Source organism: Salmo trutta, chromosome 21 (assembly GCF_901001165.1).
Source record: "Salmo trutta chromosome 21, fSalTru1.1, whole genome shotgun sequence".
NCBI lineage: Eukaryota > Metazoa > Chordata > Actinopteri > Salmoniformes > Salmonidae > Salmo > Salmo trutta.
The window spans coordinates 28,706,886-28,726,935 of NC_042977.1; the positions used below are offsets into that span (position 1 = coordinate 28,706,886).

Sequence of the window (20,050 nt, forward strand, 5' to 3'; positions counted from 1 at the left end):
ACTGTATGCTGCTTTATTAACTCAATTATAAAAATGTTTTACACTGTTTGAAAACTGATATGTGACAAGTATTAACGCTAAATTAAAACGCAAAACAGGCTCTGCCTGAATGACCCGTCGCCACTGGTATACCAGAGCACATAGAAGTGAATGGCTTTAGGCTAGTGGAGGTGTTTGCTTACTTGTGGAAACTTTTAGCGGAAGTTTCAATTCATTGTAGTTACCACAGACGACGTATATAGTGATGTAGATGCCAAAGCGTTTTCCACGTAACAAAAGTTCTGATGCTGCCTAGACCTGCGCGCACTTCATGATAGGCTATGGATGAGTGTTGCTGAGCATGAAGATATATGATATTGACAGCATCTTTAGGTCATATGCATATTTGAGTAGGCTGCGTCGGTCGGCGAGGTGGCAAGCAAAGGACATACTGAAGTTGCATTTTGAATGTTGGATGCACATGGATTACAGGTGTTGTATTGCCTATTTCCAAATCCTTGGAATATCCGTCAATGATTTAACACAATTTAAAGCTGATAAATAAGATCATGGGGGGAGATCAACTCGATGCCAACGCGAGCTGGAATTACATGCACAACGATTCAACCAGAATGTGGAGCGACAACGCATTCACAGCGCCTGTCATGGTCATTCTTTTGATGATGATGGTAACTTTGGTTGTTGTGATAGTTTTGGGAAATGCTTTGGTCATTTTCGCCTTTAAAGTAGACAAGAGTCTGAGGAGGCAAAGCAACTATTACTTCCTGAATCTCGCCATATCGGATTTTCTTGTTGGTGAGAACATTTATGATTATTAAATTAAGTACATTGTTATTGCATGTTGAAGATGTCATTTGCATTTTTTCATATTTAAAGTAATTTATTGGTCTGTGTGTTTGAGTGAGAATGATAAACGGTACAATATGAGGAATGTTATTTGTGGACCGCAACTCAGCCTGATATGAGTGGTACAGGCTCCCATTAAAACATTGTTATAGACAGCAGACAAATGCCAGGAAGTCCAGATGAACAAATGAGGGCTCCGCTCCTCCTGGCAAAGTAGAATAAAAACATTTATTAAAGCGTAAGACTAACATGTATCCTAGCGGCTAGAGAGGCCAGATAACAACTGGACCGTTACCAATTCGAATCCTGGGTCCGACAGGAAAAATCTGTCGAAGTGAGCTTGCAACTGGAGGGTTGCTGGTATCAAACCTAGATTCCATTGCCTGCTGTTGTACCTTTGAGTAATGCACTTAACCCCCACAACACCAGCTCTCATGTGGCAGCTCCATGCACCTCTAAAAAAAAAAACGTGTGAAGTGTGTCTTTCAGAGGGGTTGGGTTAAAAGTGGAAGTCACATATTGGTTGACCCAATATTGACCAATAAAGTAATCTTAATAAGTGCAATACCTCTCCTCTCTCCCCATCTGTTTTTTCAGGGGCATTCTGCATTCCAGTGTACATCCCATACATCCTGACAGGGAGATGGATGTTGGGCAGAGGACTGTGCAAACTGTGGCTGGTCATGGACTACTTGCTCTGCACTGCCTCTGTCTTCAACATTGTCCTGATCAGCTATGACCGCTTCCTCTCTGTCACCAGAGCGGTGAGTAGGAGGAACCTTATGGCCTTGAATTAGTTCGTTCGTTGGAATGCCTTGAGAGGGAATGCCTTGACAGGAGGATACCATACACACAATTGTCAGTTCTTAAAGCCCCCTTGCAGTCTTTTTCATTTTTATTTATGCATCATCACTGTATGTCTACTAAATCACTGTGTTTATTTCATGAAAATAACTCCAAATATGTTTTGTATCATTTATTTCCCTGAGCCTCTTTTTAGCCGATACAGTCGCATACGTAGGATTTGTAGTACACAGAGGGACTATGACAAACAAACCGACCATCTGGATGAGCGTTTCAGACAGCAGGGTTACCCAGAGGAATGGCTGCATGACGCAAGGGAACGTTATAAAAAATATGACCCAGGATGACAGCCTTACGCCCAAACGTCCCCGCCCTCCTGACCAACGCATTCAATGCTTCCTTCAGTACTCCCCATTTGGTAAACAGTTCGACCATATTATTAAAAACACTGGTACATCTTGAGCACCGATCCACAACTGGAAAAGACGTTTAAAGAACCCCAGTGGGTAGTCTTCAGACGCGCCCCCAACATCAAATGGTGGTGAGGTCTGATCTTCCACCAGTGCCACGCGGTACCTTTCTAGACAATGTGCCGGACGGTGACTATAGATGTGGCGGGTGCACCCAGTGTAACTTCACGAACAAATGCACAATGTTCAATCACCCTTTTACGGGCAAGGCCATTAAGATTAAGGGCATCATTACATGTTCCCCAAAAATGTGATAATCCTGATCAAATGTGTTTGTCGTCTATGCTATGTAAGAAAAACAAAACAAGCTCTGAAAACAAGGATAGCAGAACACAGGAGTAATATCAGGACCCTTGACCAGAGAAAACCCTGTGGCTGCGCATGTCATGGAGGCTCATCACAACATTAGCTCTTTGAGATACATTGGCATCGAACATGTCAAGACACCTAGGATGGACGCAGATACTAATAATCTATTATTGAGAAGAGAACTGTATTGAAAGCACCGTTTGTGTACCATGTCTCTGAATCAAGAGTTTGATTTCAGACCATTTCTTACCTGAAATATGTCACTTCACTTTGATTTGTCTTGCCTTCCAGGTTACCCACTTGGTCATTTTGTAAATATATATTATGTTCTGGAACCATTACATGTACCCATCTCATTGTTATTTAATTATTAGTGATATGCAAATGCTTTTTGTACCCACCATGCGTCATGTCTACAATGGTCATGTGAGGTAAAATGTGTATATTTTGGGATGTGAACACTCAGTGTGTTTGACCTGACGGAAGATCCGTTTCGGATGGAAACGTTGTCAAGAAAGCGGTGAATTGGGAGCTTTAACAGTGTGCGGGCCTACTTGTTCTATACTAGTATTCTTTATACATTTTTTACCTTTATTTAAAAAAAAAAAGAATAATCTTGAGTGGATGGTCAGGGGGCCGTAGCATAATTATATATAATTTCTAGACTGCAAATTGACCGCAAGAAGCCCAAACAGATATATTATTTGACTAAAACATAATAATTTCAAACCGTTCTTTCATTTGAATATGATCACATACACTACCGGTCAAAAGTTTTAGAACATCTACTCATTCACGTTTATTTTATTATTATTTTCTACATTGTAGAATAATTGTGAAGACATCAAAACTGTTAAATAACACATGGAATCATGTAGTAACCTAAAAAGTGTTAAACAAATCAAAATATATTTGAGATTCTTCAAAGTAGCCACCCTTTCCCTTGATGACAGCTTTGCACAGTCTGGGCATTCTCTCAACCAGCTTCACCTGGACTGATTTTCCACAGTCTTGAAAGAGTTCCCACATATGCTGAGCACGTGTTGGCTGCTTTTTCTTCACTCAGCAGTCCAACTCATCCCAAACCATCTTAATTGGGTTGAGGTTGGGTGATTGTGGAGGCCAGGTCATCTGATGCAGCACTCCATCACTCTCCTTCCTACTTTGTCAAATATCCCTTACACAGCCTGCTGGTGTGTTGGGTCATTGTCCTGTTGAAAAACAAATGAAAGTCCCACTGCAGATTGCTGTGGTAGCCATTCTGGTTAAGTGTGCCTTGAATTCTAAATAAATCACAGACAGTATTACCAGCAAAGCACCCCCACACCATCACACCACCCCCTCCCTGCTTCACGGTGGGAACCACACATACGGAGATCATCCATTCACCTACTCTGCGTCTCACAAAGACACCGAGGTTGGAACCAAAAATCTCAAATTTGGTCTCATCAGACCAAATGGTCTAATGTCCATTGCTCGTGATTCTTGGTCAAAGCAAGTCTTCTTATTATTGGTGTCATTTAGTAGTGATTTCTTTGCAGCAATTCGACCATGAAGGCCTGATTCATGCAGTCTCCTCTGAACAGTTGATGTTGAGATGTGTCTGTTACTTGAACTCTGTGAAGCATTCATTTGGGCTGCAATTTCTGAGGCTGGTAACTCTAATGAACTTATCCTCTGCAGCAGAGATACCTCTGGGTCTTCCTTTCCTGTGGTGGTCCTTATGAGAGCCAGTTTCATCATAACGCTTGATGGTTTTTGCGACTGCACTTTTTCCGAATTGACTGACCTTCATGGCTTAAAGTAATGTTGGACTGTCGTTTCTCTTTGCTTATTTGAGCTGTTCTTGCCATAATATGGACTTGGTCTTTTACCAAATAGGGCTATATTCTGTATACCACCTCTGCCTTGTCACAACACAACTGATTGGCTCAAATGCAGTAAGAAGGAAAGAAATTCCACAAATTAACTTTTAACAAGGCACACCTGTTAATTGAAATGCATTCTAGGTGACTACCTCATGAAACCAGTTGAGAGAATACCAAGAGTGTGCAAAGCTGTCATCATGGCAAAATAAAATATATTTTGATTTGTTTAACCCTTTTTTGGTTACTAGCTGATTCCATATGTGTTATTTCATAGTTTTGATGTCTTCACTATTATTCTATAATGTAGAAAATATTAAAAATAAAGAAAAACCCTTGAATGAGTAGGTGTGTCCAAGCTTTTGACTGGCACTGTATTTATAATCTCAGCAAAAAAAGATTTGTCCTCTCACTGTCAACTGCATTTATTTTCAGCAAACTTAATGTGTAATTATTTGTATGAACACAACAAGATTCAACAACTGAGACATAAATGGAACAAGGTCCACAGACGTGATGAACAGAAATGGAATAATGTGTCCCTGAACAAAGGGGGGGTTATCTGGTGTGGCCACCAGCTGCATTAACCTGTCTGGGCTAGGGGGCAGTATTTTCATGGCCGGATGAAAAACGTACCCAATTTAAACAGGTTACTACTCTGGCCCAGAAACTAGAATATGCATATAATTAGTTGATTTGGATAGAAAACACTCTGAAGTTTCTAAAACTGTTTGAATGGTGTCTGTGAGTATAACAGAACTCATATGGCAGGCAAAAATCTGAGAAAAATCTAAGCAGGAAGTGAAGTCTGAGAATTGTAGTTCTTTTGATTCCTTATCGAAGCTACAGTGTCTGTGTGGGACGTTGCACTTCCTAAGGCTTCCATTGGCTGTCTAAAGCCTTCATAAAGTGGTTTGAGCATTTTCCTGTCACTGGGCAGATAATAGGAGCTCAGTTACTGAGTGGTCTGCCTGGCAACAAAGGGATTGGATATGCGCGGTCACGCTGTTCCTTCTTTTTCTTCTTGAATGAATATGCTATTGTCCGGTTGGAATATTATCGCAATTTTACGTTAAAAATACCATAAAGATTGATTTTAAACAGCGTTTGACATGCTTCTAAGTACGGTAATGGAACATTTAGACTTTTCGTCTCTCGTTCCGCGCTCGCACGTTATGCCTTTGGATAAGTGATCTGTACGGAGGTATTTGTACATAAATATGGATTATTTCGAACAAAAACAACATTTCTTGTGGAAGTAGCAGTCCCGGGAGTGCATTTTGACAAAGATCAGCAAAGGTAAGAGAATATTTCTAATACTAATTCTGAGTTTAGGTTGCCCCGACCTTGGCGGGTGTCTGAATAGCTCACCGTGATGGCTGAGCTATGTACTCAGAATATTGAAAAATTTGCTTTCTCCATAAAGCTATTTTAAAATCTGACACAGCGGTTGCATCCAGGGGTAGTCTATCTATAATTCTTAAAATAATTGTTATATATTTTGTCAACGTTTATGATGAGTATTTTTGTAAATTGTTGTGCACATCCACCAGACGTTTTGGTGGGAATACATTTTCTGAACATCACGCGCCAATGTAAAATGCTCTTTTTGGATATAAATATGAACTTTATCGAACAAAACATACATGTATTGTGTAACATAATGTCCTAGGAGTGTCATCTGATGAAGATCGTCAAAGGTTAGTGCTTCATTTAGCTGTGTTTTGGGTTTTATTGACACATGTCCTTGCTTGGAAAATGGCTGTGTGATTATTTTTGTCTATGTACTCTCCTAACATAATCTAATGTTTTTGGGTTTTGCTGTAAAGCCTTTTTGAAATCGGACAATGTGGTTAGATTAACGAGAAGTTTATCTTTAAAATGGTGAAAAATAGTTGTATGTTTGAGAAAGTTGAATTAGGACATTTTGTTGTTTTTGAATTTTCCGCCCTGATATTTCACTGGCTGTGTCCCGCAATAGGCTGAGAGAGACTGGACTGAGGGCTTGTAGGCCTGTTGTAAAGCAGGTCCTCACCAAACATCACAGCAACAACGTCGCCTATGGGCACAAACCCACCGTCGCTGGACCAGACAGGACTTGCAAAAAGTGCTCTTCACTGCTCTTCACTGACGAGTCACGGTTTTGTCTCACCAGTGGTGATGGTCGGATTCGCGCAAAAAGTGAAGAGCACTTTTTGCCAGTCTTGTCTGGTCCAGTGACGGTGGGTTTGTGCCCATAGGCGACGTTGTTGCTGTGATGTTTGGTGAGGACCTGCCTTACAACAGGCCTACAAGCCCTCAGTCCAGTCTCTCTCAGCCTATTGCGGACAGTCTGAGCACTGATGGAGGGATTGTGCGTTCCTGATGTAACTCAAGCGGTTGTTGTTGCCATCCTGTACTGTCCCGCAGCTGTGATGTTCGGATGTACCGATCCTGTGCAGGTGTTGTTGCACGTGGTCTGCCACTGCCAGGACGATCATCTGTCCATCCTTTCTCCCTGTAGCGCTGTCTTAGGCGTCTCACAGTACAGACATTGCAATTTATTGCGCTGGCCACATCTGTAGTCCTCATGCCTCCTTGCCGCATGCCTAAGGCACGTTCACGCAGATGAGCAGGGACCCTGGATATCTTTCTTTTGTTTTTTTTAGAGTCAGTAGAAAGGCCTCTTTAGTGTCCTAAGTTTTCATAACTGTGACCTTATTTGCCTACCGTCTGTAAGCCGTTAGTGTCTTAACGACAGTTCCACAGGTGCATGTTCATTAATTGTTTATGGTTCATTGAACAAGCATGGGAAAGAGTGTTTAAACCTTTTACAATGAAGATCTGATTTTTACGAATTATCTTTGAAAGACAGGGTCCTGAAAAAGGGACGTTTATATTATTGTCAAAAAGTAACATTGAGATACAAAACTGCATCGAATTTTCCCCCATCACATATATTATTGACAAAAAATAACATTGTGATATGCAACTGCATCGAAGTTTTCTCCCATCACAAATGTTAAGCCAATTGTGGCGAACCATGCATCACCGGGGGCAAACTACCTGCCCTCCAGGACACCTACAGCACCCGATGTCGCAGTAAGGGCAAAAATATCTCATCAAGGACAACAACCACATGAGCCACTGTCTGTTCACCCCGCTACCATCCAGAAGGCGAGGTCAGTACAGGTGCATCCAAGCTGGGACTGAGAGACTGAAAAACAGCTTCTATCTCAAGGCCATCAGACTGTTAAACAGTCATCACTAACACAGAGAGGCTGCTGCCTACATACAGACTTGAAATCATTGGCCACTTGAATAAATGGATCACTAGTAACTTTAGTAATGCCACTTGAATAATGTTTACATATCTTGCATTTCTCATCTCATGTGTATATACTGTAATTTACACCTCTATTGCATCTTGCCTATGCCGCTCTGTCAATCTTCATCCATATATTTATATGTATATATTCTTATTCCATTCCTTTACTTATATTTGTGTGTATTAGGTGGTTGTTGTGGAATTGTTCGATTACATGTTAGATATTGCTGCACTGTCGGAACTAGAAGCACAAGCATTTCGCTACACTCACAATAACATCTGCTAACCATGTGTATATGACCAATAACATTTGATTTGACCAGTAGTGGGATAATGTCAATGTGGCATTGATTTGAGTGTAGCCGGGAGCTTTATATTTATGACAGTTTGCGATGGAACAAATAAAAAAAGGTACTTACAGAATTGCTTGGCAAGCTACTCATAGGTCGACTGCGAGCTACTGGTAGCTCCTGATCTACCGGTTGTAGACCCCTGCTCTAGAGTCTACCCCGCTTACGCCTTCAATTTGGGAGGATACATTTAGGAGGGTACACAAGCTGAAATTACAGGCATTTTTTTCAGACGGCTCTTACACTGAAAGGGTATTATCATCATTTTCATAATTTCAGAGTGTTATTTTGACCTCAGAGAATGGGAATATCATAAAAAAAGCATGGACATCATGTTTTTGACGCTGTCTCTTATTAGTGGATATTCACACTGCTCTCAGGGCAGGTCTGCCAGTTTTGACTAGCAGTTATATTTCGTAGCAGGTGTCGTGTGTGTGTGTGTGTGTGTGTGTGTGTGTGTGTGTGTGTGTGAGAGAACAGACCAAGGCGCAGCGTGCGTATCGTTGCACATATTTTATTTTAATGTGAAACTATGCAATACATAAAATAAACCATAAAAAAACAAACCGTGACGAAGAGGTGCTACATGCACTAAGTCAAAATAATCTCCCACAAACACTAGGGGGGAAAACAATAACTTAAATATGATCCCCAATTAGAGACAACGATGACCAGCTGCCTCTAATTGGGAATCATACGAAAACCCCAACCTAGAAAAAAAGAACCTAGAACACAACAGAAAATTAACTAGACAAAACCCCCTAGTCATGCCCTGACCTATGCTACCATAGAAAAATAGAAGCTCTCTATGGTCAGGATGTGACAGTACCCCCCCCCCCCCAAAGGTGCGGACTCCGGCTGCAAAACCTGAAACCAAAAGGGAGGGTTAGGGGGGGATGTCTAGTGTTGGTGGCGGCTTTGGTGCAGGACGAAGAACCTTCGCTGGAGACTCTGGACCGCAGACCGTCGCTGGAGGCTCTGGACCGCAGACCGTCGCTGGAGGCTCTGGACCGCAGACCGTCGCTGGAGGCTCTGCACCGCCGACCGTCGCTGCACCGCCGACCGTAGACCGTCGCTGGAGACTCTGGACCGCAGACCGTCGCTGGAGACTCTGGACCGCAGACGGTCGTGCCATGGATCATCAATGGAGGCTCCAGGCCATGGATCCTCACTGGAGGCTCCGGGCCATGGAGCCGGAAAAGGTCTCACCGGACTGAGGAGACGCACTGGAGACCGGGTGCGTGGGGCTGGCACAGGATATACTGGGCCGTGGAGGCACACTGGAGGTCTGGAGCGTAGGGCTGGCACAACCCGTCCTGGCTGGATGCTCATTTTAGCCTGGCAAGTGCGGGGCGGTGGCACAGGATGAACTGGGCTGTGCAGGCGCACTGGCGACACAGTGCGTAGAGCTGGCGCAGGATATACTGGACCGAGGAGGCGTACTGGAGACCAGGAGCACTGAGCCGGCACAACCCGTCCTAGCTGAATGCTCACTTTAGCCCGGCAAATGCGGGGCTCAGGCAACGAGCGCATCGGGCTGTGAATGTACACCGGAAATACAGTGCGCATCACCGCATAACACGGTGCCTGACTGATCACACGCTCCCCACGGTCAGCACAGGGAGTTGGCTCAAGTCTAAACCCTGACTCTGCCAATCTCCCCGTGTGCCCACCCCAAAAAATTTTGGGGAGCTGCCTCTCGGGCTTCCGTCGTTGCCGTGCTAATTCATCGTATCGTCGCCTTTCCTCTCGCGCTGTCTCCACCTGCTTCCATGGCAGGGTCTTGTCCCCTGCCATTACCTCCTCCCAGGTCCAGGATGTCCTCCACTCTCTTCTCTCCCGGGCCCAGGATCCCTGCTCCTCCTGGGCACGCTGCTTGGTCCTTTGGTGGTGGGAGATTCTGTCACGTGTGTGTGTGTGTGTGTGTGTGTGTGTGTGTGTGTGTGTGTGTGTGTGTGTGTGTGTGTGTGTGTGTGTGTGTGTAGGAACAGACCAAGGTGCAGCGTGCGTATCGTTCCACATATTTTATTTTAATGTGAAACTATGCAATACATACAATAAACCATAAACAAAACAAACAGTGACGAAGAGGTGCAACATGCACTTTCTCAAAATAATCTCCCACAAACACTAGTGGGGATAAACAACAACTTAAATATGATCCCCAATTAGAGACAACGATGACCAGCTGCCTCCAATTGGGAATCATACGAAAACCCCAACCTAGAAAAAAGAACCTAGAACACAACATAGAAAGTAAATAAACTAGACAAAACCCCCCCAGTCACGCCCTGACCTACTCTACCATAGAAAAATACAAGCTCTCTATGGTCAGGACGTGACAGCAGGTTAGAACTTATACAGCAGGTTAGGAGAGTTAACGTGGCAGGTTAGGAAAAGGGTTAGGGTTAGCTAAAATGCTGAAATTGTCCAAGACACGACTCAAACATGTCAAGTTACAACCAGGCCTGCCCTGAGAACAGTCTTGGTTTCCACTAATATGAAGCTGTGTTTTTTTTTAACTGTTGATGTTGGTTGCCATGGTTTTCATTTTGCTTGACAACTTGCAGAGGAAATGTTGCCTGAGACTGAGGTGAGAGACAGAGAGAGAGGAGAGTCTGAGAGTTTGGTAAACCATTCCACGCATTCTCTTGAACATTTAGGCACTTAAACCTTAGTGCTGTTTTTCTAACAACCAAACAAATGTAAGTGCTCAATTACTATTGAAAGGGTCAAGACTCCCGTCAGGTGTGTCGCGGGTACTATTTAATGAAGCTGCCAGTTGAGAACTTGTGAGGCGTCTATTTCTCAAACTAGACACTAATGTACTTGTCCTCTTGCTCAGTTGTGCCCACTCCTATTTTTATTCTGGTTAGAACCAGTTTGCGCTGTTCTGTGAAGGGAGTAGTACACAGCGTTGTATGAGATCTTCAGTTTCTTGGCAATGTCTTGCATGGAATAGCCTTCAATTTTCAGAACAAGAATAGACTGACGAGTTTCAGAAGAAAGTGCATTGTTTATGAACATTTTGAGCCTGTAATCGAACCCACAAATGCTGATGCTTCAGATACTCAACTAGTCTAAAGAAGGATAGTTGTATTGCTTCTTTAATCAGCACAAAAATGTTCAGCTAACTTAATTGCAAAAGTGTTTTCTAATGATCAATTAGCCTTTTAAAATGATACACTTGGATTAGCTAACACAACGTGCCATTTGGAAACAGAATTGAAGGTTGCTCATAATTGGCCTCTGTATGCCTATGTATTCCATTTTTTAAAAATCTGACATTTCCAGCTACAATAGTCATTTACAACATTAACAATGTCGACACTGTATTTCTGATCAATTTGATGATACTTTAATGGACATTTTTTTTTGTTGCTTTTCTTTCAAAAACAACAAGGCCGTTCTACTTCCAATGTTTGTCTATGGAGATTGCATGGCTGTGTGCTCGATTTTATACACCTGTCAGCAATGGGTGTGGCTGAAATAGCCGAATCCACTATTTTCAAGGGGTGTCCTTATACTTTTGTATTTATAGTGTATTTCCAAATTTCAGTGTTCTCTAATCACATCGCATTTTGGAGTATAGGCTGTAGGCTACCACCCGTTTCCAAGTCCATTCGCTAATTTCTGAAATACGTACATTAATGGTGTGATAGACTACAGTTTTCTTGACATTTTGTATTCATTATTGTGATAGGCTCATGTTTTACCGGTACGGAGTACCCCCACTATTTATTTTGCCGGGATGCCGTACCGGACCATACCGCCTTACTTTCACCCCTGACTGTGCCACTCTGCTACCATCCCAGAGGTCCCCATCTGGACAGGTTAATCATTCATGACCTCCCAAACCCCCCACCACCACCCAAATCTCAGTGCCAACACTAATTATATGCCCCCCCCCCACCCCCCCCCCCCCCCCCCCCCCCCCGCCCAATGATGAAAGCAGAAAACTAAAGACACTTTTCAACTTTAGAACTCCTGTCCTGGTGTGGGCTTCTCCTCTTCAGCCAGGGGAATGAGGTTTCAAATCTGAAAAGCTTGGCCACCATTGCTTAAAAATAATATTACAATAAATGATAGGGAATGTACATTATTAAGGCCACTGACTGAACTGTCACAATCAGTTTAACCATAACAATTACAGTGCAAAATGTCTTAGTCGTAAGTAATCTGTGATGTGCAGAACTTTTAGCAACAGAATGTGGCAGAGAGCGTATAAATATTTATATGAACTTATTTAAACAGACTGGCTTTCGTACCAAACAACACCATCTCTGAACTTAGGTTTTCAGAAATGGGCACAGACACTGTCACCTGCTTTCATTGTGCCAATTTAAATCATTTGTAGCATCAGTGACTGGATATGCATATGCCAGTTGACTGATCGTGCCTTCTCTAGTGTCTTACTCGCCCATTGGGCACAGACGTCAGTTACATGTTTAGGTTTGATTTACATTTAGTTGAGTTGTCAACCAAATTACAAATTAGACGATGTACGATCACGAATATCCTACCAACGGGACATCAAAAACTGTAATATCCTATGTTTCACGGAATCGTGGCTGAATGACGACATGGATATACGCTGCACCGGCAAGATAGAACAGCACACTCCGGTAAGATGAGAGGGGGGGGGGGGCTGTCTGTCCATATTTGTAAACAGCTGGTGCACGAAATCTAAGGAAGTCTCTAGATTTTGCTCGCCTGAAGTAGAGTATATTGTGATAAATTGCAGGCCACACTACTTGCCAAGAGAGTTTTCAGCTAAACTTTTCGTGGCTGTTTATTTTCCACCACAGACAGATGCTGGCACTAAGACCGCACTCAGTCAGCTGTATAAGGAAATAAGCAAACAGGAAATCACTCACCCAGAGGTGGCACTCCTAGTGGCCAGGGACTTTAATGCAGGGAAACTTAAATCAGTTGTACCAAATTTCCATCAACATGTTAAAAATGCAACCAGAGGGGGAAAAAATTCTAGATCACCTGTACTCCACACACAGACGCGTACAAAGCTCTCCCTTGCCCTCCATTTGGTAATTCCGACCACAACTCTATCCTCCTGATTCCTGCTTACAAGCAAAAATGAAAGCAGGAAGCTCCAGTGACTCGGGCTATAAAGAAGTGGTCAGATGAAGCAGATGCTAAACTACAGGACTGTTTTGCTATCACAGATTGGAACATGTTCCGGGATTCTTCCGATGGCATTGAGGAGTACACCACATCAGTCACTGGCTTTATCAATAAGTGCATCGAGGACGTCGTCCTCACAGTGACTGTACGTACATACCCCAACCAGAAGCCATGCATTACAGGCAACATTTGCACTGACCTAAAGGGAAGAGCTGCAGCTTTCAAGGTGCGGGACTCTAACCCGGAAGCTTACAAGAAATCCTGCTATATCCCTGCGACGAACCATCAAACAGGCAAAGCGTCAATACAGGGCTAAGATTGAATCATACTACAGCGGGGCTCCGACGCTCGTCGTATGTGGCAGGGCTTGCAAACTATTACAGACTACAAAGGGAAGCACATCCGCGAGCTGCCCAGTGACACGAGCCTACCAGACATCTGTAATACCAACATGTTTCAAGCAGACCACCATAGTCCCTCTGCCCAAGAACCCTGCTCCCCAGGGGTGCGTGCTCAGTCCCCTCCCGTACTCCCTGTTCACCCACGACTGCATGGCCAGGCACGACTTCAACACTATCATTAAGTTTGCAGACGACACAACAGTGGTAGGCCTGATCACCGACAACAACAAGACAGCCTATAGGGAGGAGGTCAGAGACCTGGCCGGTTGGTGCCAGAATAACAACCTATCCCTCAACGTAACCAAGACAAAGGAGATGATTGTGGACTACAGGAAAAGGAGGACCGAGCACACCCCATTCTCATCGACGGGGCTGTAGGGGAGCAGGTTGAGAGCTTCAAGTTCGTTGGTGTCCACATCAATAACAAACTAGAATGGTCCAAACACACCAAGACAGTCGTGAAGAGGGCACAAAGCCTATTCCCCCTCAGGAAACTAAATATATTTGGCATAGGTCCTGAGATCCTCAAAAGGTTCTACAGCTGCAACATCGAGAGCATCCTGACTGGTTGCATTACTGCCTGGTACGGCAATTGCTCGGCTTCCGACCGCAAGGCACTACAGATGGTAGTGCGTATGGCCCAGTACATCACTGGGGCTAAGCTGCCTGCCATCCAGGACCTCTACACCAGGCAGTGTCAGAGGAAGGCCCTAAAAATTGTCAAAGACCCCAGCCACCCCAGTCATAGACTGTTCTCTCTACTACCGCATGGCAAGCGGTACCGGAGTGCCAAGTCTAGGACAAAAAGGCTTCTCAACAGTTTTTACCCCCAAGCCATAAGACTCCTGAACAGGTGAACAGGCTACCCGGACGCTGCTGCTACTCTCCGTTTATCATATATGCATAGTCACTTTAACTACACATTCATGTACATACTACCCTCAATTGGGCCAACCAACCAGTGCTCCCGCACATTGGCTAACCGGGCTATCTGAATTGTGTCCCGCCACCCACTACCCGCCAACCCCTCTTTTACGCTACTGCTACTCTCTGCTGATCATATATGCATAGTCACTTTAACCATACCTACATGTACATACTACCTCAATCAGCCTGACTAACCAGTGTCTGTATGTAGCCTCGCTACTGTATGTAGCCTCGCTACTGTATATAGTCTCGCTACTGTTATTTTTCACTGTCTTTTTACTGTTTGTTTTATTTCTTTACTTACCTATTGTTCACCTAATACCTTTTTTGCACTATTGGTTAGAGCCTGTAAGTAAGCATTTCACTGCAAGGTCTACATCTGTTGTATTCGGCGCACGTGACAAATAAACTTTGATTTGATTAACGTAAATTCAACGTGAAATCAACAAAAGATTTCACCCTGTCATTGGATTTAAGTTGAGACAAAATGCCCTAACGTTGATGACTTTTGCCAAATCCAATTAGTTTTCCACATTGATGTCATCACATAGATTTTTTGGGGTTGAAATGACGTGGAAACAATGTTGACTCAACCAGTTTTTCCCCAGTTGTCAGATCTTTTGAATGAGGTAAGGCAGATAAAGGAGAAGGGATGCTGTGTATAATGTTCTGTTTTGTTTCACCAGAAGACTGGGTGAAGTAAACTCTTCACAGGACCCAATCTGAATTCAAATGACCAGATACCTATTCTTACCCAGCTGGGAGAATAAACCTGAATAGTCGAAGTCATTCCCCTCTTTTTACTGGCTGTAGCGAAACCTGTGGTCATGTTTGTGCAGTGCCTTATGATTGTGCAGAACCATACTTTTATAGAGTCCTTGGTATACAAGAGCGTGAAGAGGTCAATGACTGTAGGCTAGTTGAGGTGTACTAGGGGAAACCTTTAGCGCTGACCAACCGTTCTGATTCTGCCAAGACTGGCGCTCACTTCATGATAGGCTATCGATGAGTGTTGGTGAGCAAGTAGATCGAGTATATTGACATCATCTTTAGTTCTGTGTGAGTGTGTCATATCGACCATATTTGAGTAGGTTGCTTCTGTCGGCAACGTGACCAGCAAAGGACATACTAAAGATGCATACTGAATTAAAATAAACTATAGGGAACAAATGTATCAGATACCTTATTAGACCACTGACTGAACTGTCACAATCAGTTTAACCATAACAATTACTGCACAAAATGTCTTGGTAGTCAGTCATCTGTGATGTGTCAAACTCCTATTTTTGCAACACAATGTGGCAGAGAGCGTGGAAATATTTGTATATATTTATTTAAACTGACTGGCTCTCGTACCAAACAACATCATCTCTGAATTCAGAAATGGGCACAGACAGTGTCACCCACTTTCATTATGCCAATTTAAATAATTTGCGCCATCAGTGACTGTATGTGCATATGCCAGGTGACTGATCATGCCTTCTCTAGTGTCTTTGTATGAGGTAAAGCACACAAAGCACAGTAGACAAAGGAGAGTAATACTGTGTATAATGTTCTGTTTTGTTTCACCAGCACACAGCACAACACTTAACATCAGAGGCATGAATACAAATGAAACTAGAGAGGCTGAGGCTCTTCTTTAAGCCACACGACATTACGCTTTGATCATAGACATCCTCCAGTTTCTATGATCCTCTCCAGTTTCCCTCCAATCAATCAGTAGAGAAGTAGAGAGAAAGAGATGGTCGGCAGCCAAGGAGCGGCATTTTGCCTTAAAGCACTTTCCTCCCAACTTGAAATAGAAGTGGCAGGCCGTCACATATTGTAGAGAATCCGAAGTGAAAACGAAAGATTGGGATCAAGATGGAGATGTAAGGTCAGGACAGGTGGTGCAAGTTGAGCTTTTTCAGATAGAAATTGAATCAAATCTAAGAGAGCATGTTGAAGAACCTCATTGAATCGTTGAAGAACCTCATTGACTCATTGAAGTTCATGAAGCAGACTAGGCTGAGGGAGATGTACCAAGCCATCTCCTTAGAAAGCCCTCCACTACAAGACTAGGGCCAGGACTTGTTACTGACCTGACCAGGAAATACTCTGGTACCTAGAACTCTAGCCCCTATACACTACCTGGTACATGGTCACATGGTCCTGGTCACTCCCTACTATTAGCAAGTTGAAGGGTGGACTGTGTACATATATTACACACTGTATTATATTACACACTAAGTTTACATGTATTGTGTACATATATTACACACTGTAAGTTTACATATTGTGTACATATATTACACACTAAGTTTACATATATTGTGTACATATATTACACACTGTAAGTTTACATATATTGTGTACATATATTACACACTGTAAGTTTACATATATTGTGTACATATATTACACACTGTAAGTTTCATCCTCACAACCAGGTTTCCATCCAACCTTTTTATGCAAGTAAAGTACATGTCGGATGAAAAATCTCACAACAGGCCTGATGGAAACAGCACATTTGTCTGTAAACTTTCCAAATGTCACCAAAACCAAAATATACTAGACAAGGTGGGGTCTTTTTTTTTCAACCACTGAGCACCGAGACGTTCATGGACGTTGAAAAGTGGTTGAAATTTGGTCCGACCTGACTATGATTTCAATGTCCACAGACGTCCACAGTTGTTTTTTGGTCATGTCCGGACCAGCCTTGATTTTAACGTCCAAACATAGACGTCCATGATTGGTTAAGATTTGGTCCAAATGTGAACCAATCATAGTTGCCACAAGTTTGGACAGCTCAGTACGTAACAGTACAGTATAGTACACTAAAGAAAATGAGAGTATAGTTCAATACAGTGCATTACAGTAGAGTACAGTAAAGAAAAGTAGAGTATAGTTCAGTACATTACGGTACAGTAGCGCTACTGTGCTGTATTTTGATGTCCAAATTTGTGAAACATAGACGTCTAGGATTGGTTCAGATTCGGTCCTGTCCGGACCAACTAAATGTGGTCTTGTTTGGTGGTGGAGCTCATTAAAGTAATAGCCAGTGTGTAGAATAATACCTAAATATGTAAAGGGAGATATTGCATATTTCTACCTTTGTGTACCAATTTAGGATACATCACCATGAAGAGAATGCCATATCAATAATTATACATTTCTGTGTATTATAGATCAGGGACCCATGATGAAATTCCATTACCGCAATTCTGTTACTGGATGTATATTATTATTATTATTATTATTATGCAGTTCAATTACCAAAAGCATAGCTGACACCCCATTCTTTCTGCAGATATCTTGAATGTTAATTTGGAGCAGATATTTAAGGGCTTTTGAAAACGTGGACGTAAAAAACAGGGAGATTTTCACGAAATTCTGTTACCAAACTTTGCATCTGCGCAGTTCTTCCAGTAGATGTGTTTTTGGAAAATGTACTGTGTAAATTGTTAAAGGTAGTCATTGTGCATAAAGTTGTTGTCATGTGTGCTCCCTCTTTGGCCTCTAGGTCACCAGGCTGCTCGTTATGGCGCACACCTGTCACCATCGTTACGCGCATTATGACACTCACCTGGACTCCATCACCTCCCTGATTACCTTCCCTATATATGTCCCTCCCTTTGGTTCCTTCCCCAGGCATCATTGTTTCTGTTTCAGTTTCATGTCTGTGTGTTGTTCGTGTTTCTTGTTTTGTATTATGTTTCATTTATTTATTAAAACACGCACTCCCTGAACTTGCTTCCCGACTCTCAGCGCACATCGTTACAGTTGTATGGTTTATTGAACTTTGAAATCAATGGTTTTTGTTTGGTATACATTATAAGTAAAACATCTGAGTCTCAGTGCAATTCAGTTCATGTGGAATTGCCCTTTACAAACCAACATCTAGACAGAATGAGTCATAACACAACAAAGCCCAAAATCACCAATCATGTCCATCATCTTTGTCTCTTGTTTCCACCAGGTGAGCTACCGTGCCAGACAGGGCATGACCCACCAAGCCATCATGAAGATGATAGCAGTCTGGGTCCTGGCCTTTGTCCTCTATGGCCCTGCCATCATCTTCTGGGAGCTGGTGGTGGGGAAGAGCCGTGTCCCAGAGGATGAGTGCTATGCTGAGTTCTACTACACCTGGTACTTCCTCCTCAGTGCCTCCATGTTGGAGTTCTTCTCCCCCTTAATCTCCGTAACCTTCTTCAACCTCAGCATCTACCTCAACATACGTCGGAGGAGGCTCCGGAACAGAGATGAGACAAGGGGACAGGCCCACGCGCCCGATGGACAGCCCCCTTCCCTGGGGAGAGGGGAATGCCTCCGCCTCACTTCCCTCTTCTCCCGGAACTCGGTAGTGGTTAAGAAGCTGTCTAGCACTGTGTCGGTCCAGGAGAGGGGATCAGGCTCGGGGTCCTTCCACTCCCAGATCTTCCATCCCCCCTTGGAGCGGCAGGACACCTCCACTAGGGGCACCCAGCGCAGCTGCCTGTCAAGGGACAAGAAGATTGCCAAGTCGCTGGCTGTTATCGTGTGTGTGTTTGCTGTGTGCTGGGCGCCCTACACCCTCCTGATGATAATCAGAGCCGCCTGTAAGGGGCGCTGCGTCCAGCACCACTGGTATGAGGTCACCTTCTGGCTGCTGTGGCTCAACTCGGCCATTAACCCTTTCCTCTACCCGCTCTGTCACAGCAGCTTCCGCAGGGCCTTCGGCAGGATCCTGTGTCCCAGACGGAGGTCAACTCAGCTGGCCACCAACTGACCTGCAGTATGGCCAATCACTTAAGGGCCTCTACTGTATCATGTGATGGATAGGCCAGTAGCCAGAGAGGTGGTGATACACACATGAAACACTTTACTGTACATAGACCTAAAGGAGATAATCAAGACTTAAACTGATACTTTAGCAATGAACATTTTTAATGGAACTAAACAGATTGTCTTGCATGTGATAGGCCAGTGGCCAGAGAAGTGGGGTGAATCTCGAAAGCCAAAATGATTGTAAGAGAAGCACTTTACATAAACTCAAAGGCGATACTACCCACTGGGCACAAACTGGTTGAATCAACGTTGTTTCAACGTAATTTGTCAACGACTTGTGACGTGGAATCTAAGTGAAAAATACAAAAAGTCATCAACTGTTGTTTTGAGGGTGATATTTCTACCACAGGATTATGTCGTCATGGTAACCATATTTTAACATAGACAAACCTTGTATAAAATATGTACCATTTTAAAAGATCTTCAATGTCATATACACTACCAAAATAATAAGAAAAAAAACAATAGGCAGGAGAGCACCTCCTACTGGAGAATGTATTTCTGTACAGATACCCTTTGGTCTCCTACCCAAGGTTTTAACAAAGCCCAGCCCTGCTTAGCTATGATATTTGTCACTGACTCTTACCAGTGTGCTATCATGAGAATGATTTTTGCGAGTTCTCCACTTAATAACAAAATAGATTCGCTGTTGCTCTCAAAGTCATTCCGAAAGGGTAGGTTTTATGTAGCAAATGAAGAGACCATACTTTATCACTCATGTACTGTATCATCATTGATGCTATTTAGACCTATATACAGTAGAATCTGTAAAGTCACCAAAAGCTAATGTTTCATGTCAGTAGGCCTAAGCTTTCACTCTGGT

General features: G+C 43.2%; 1 protein-coding gene across 1 annotated transcript; it reads left to right on the top strand.

Moving 5' to 3' along the window:
- Positions 1-306: 306 nt before the first annotated feature.
- LOC115157113 (histamine H3 receptor) lies at positions 307-19,689 on the top strand. The gene is made up of 3 exons (XM_029705061.1): positions 307-795; positions 1,444-1,610; positions 18,380-19,689. The coding sequence occupies exons 1-3, from the start codon at positions 549-551 to the stop codon at positions 19,166-19,168; spliced, it is 1,203 nt and encodes a 400-aa protein (XP_029560921.1). The 5' UTR covers positions 307-548; the 3' UTR covers positions 19,169-19,689.
- Positions 19,690-20,050: the final 361 nt, after the last annotated feature.

What these genes read in the sequence shown, in the direction of transcription:
- LOC115157113 (XM_029705061.1), top strand. Translation starts at nt 549, where the DNA reads ATGGGGGGAGATCAACTCGATGCCAACGCGAGCTGGAATTACATGCAC. An exon ending in CATATCGGATTTTCTTGTTG is followed by an intron (nt 796 to 1,443) that starts GTGAGAACATTT and finishes CTGTTTTTTCAG; the next exon opens with GGGCATTCTGCATTCCAGTG. An exon ending in TCCTCTCTGTCACCAGAGCG is followed by an intron (nt 1,611 to 18,379) that starts GTGAGTAGGAGG and finishes TGTTTCCACCAG; the next exon opens with GTGAGCTACCGTGCCAGACA.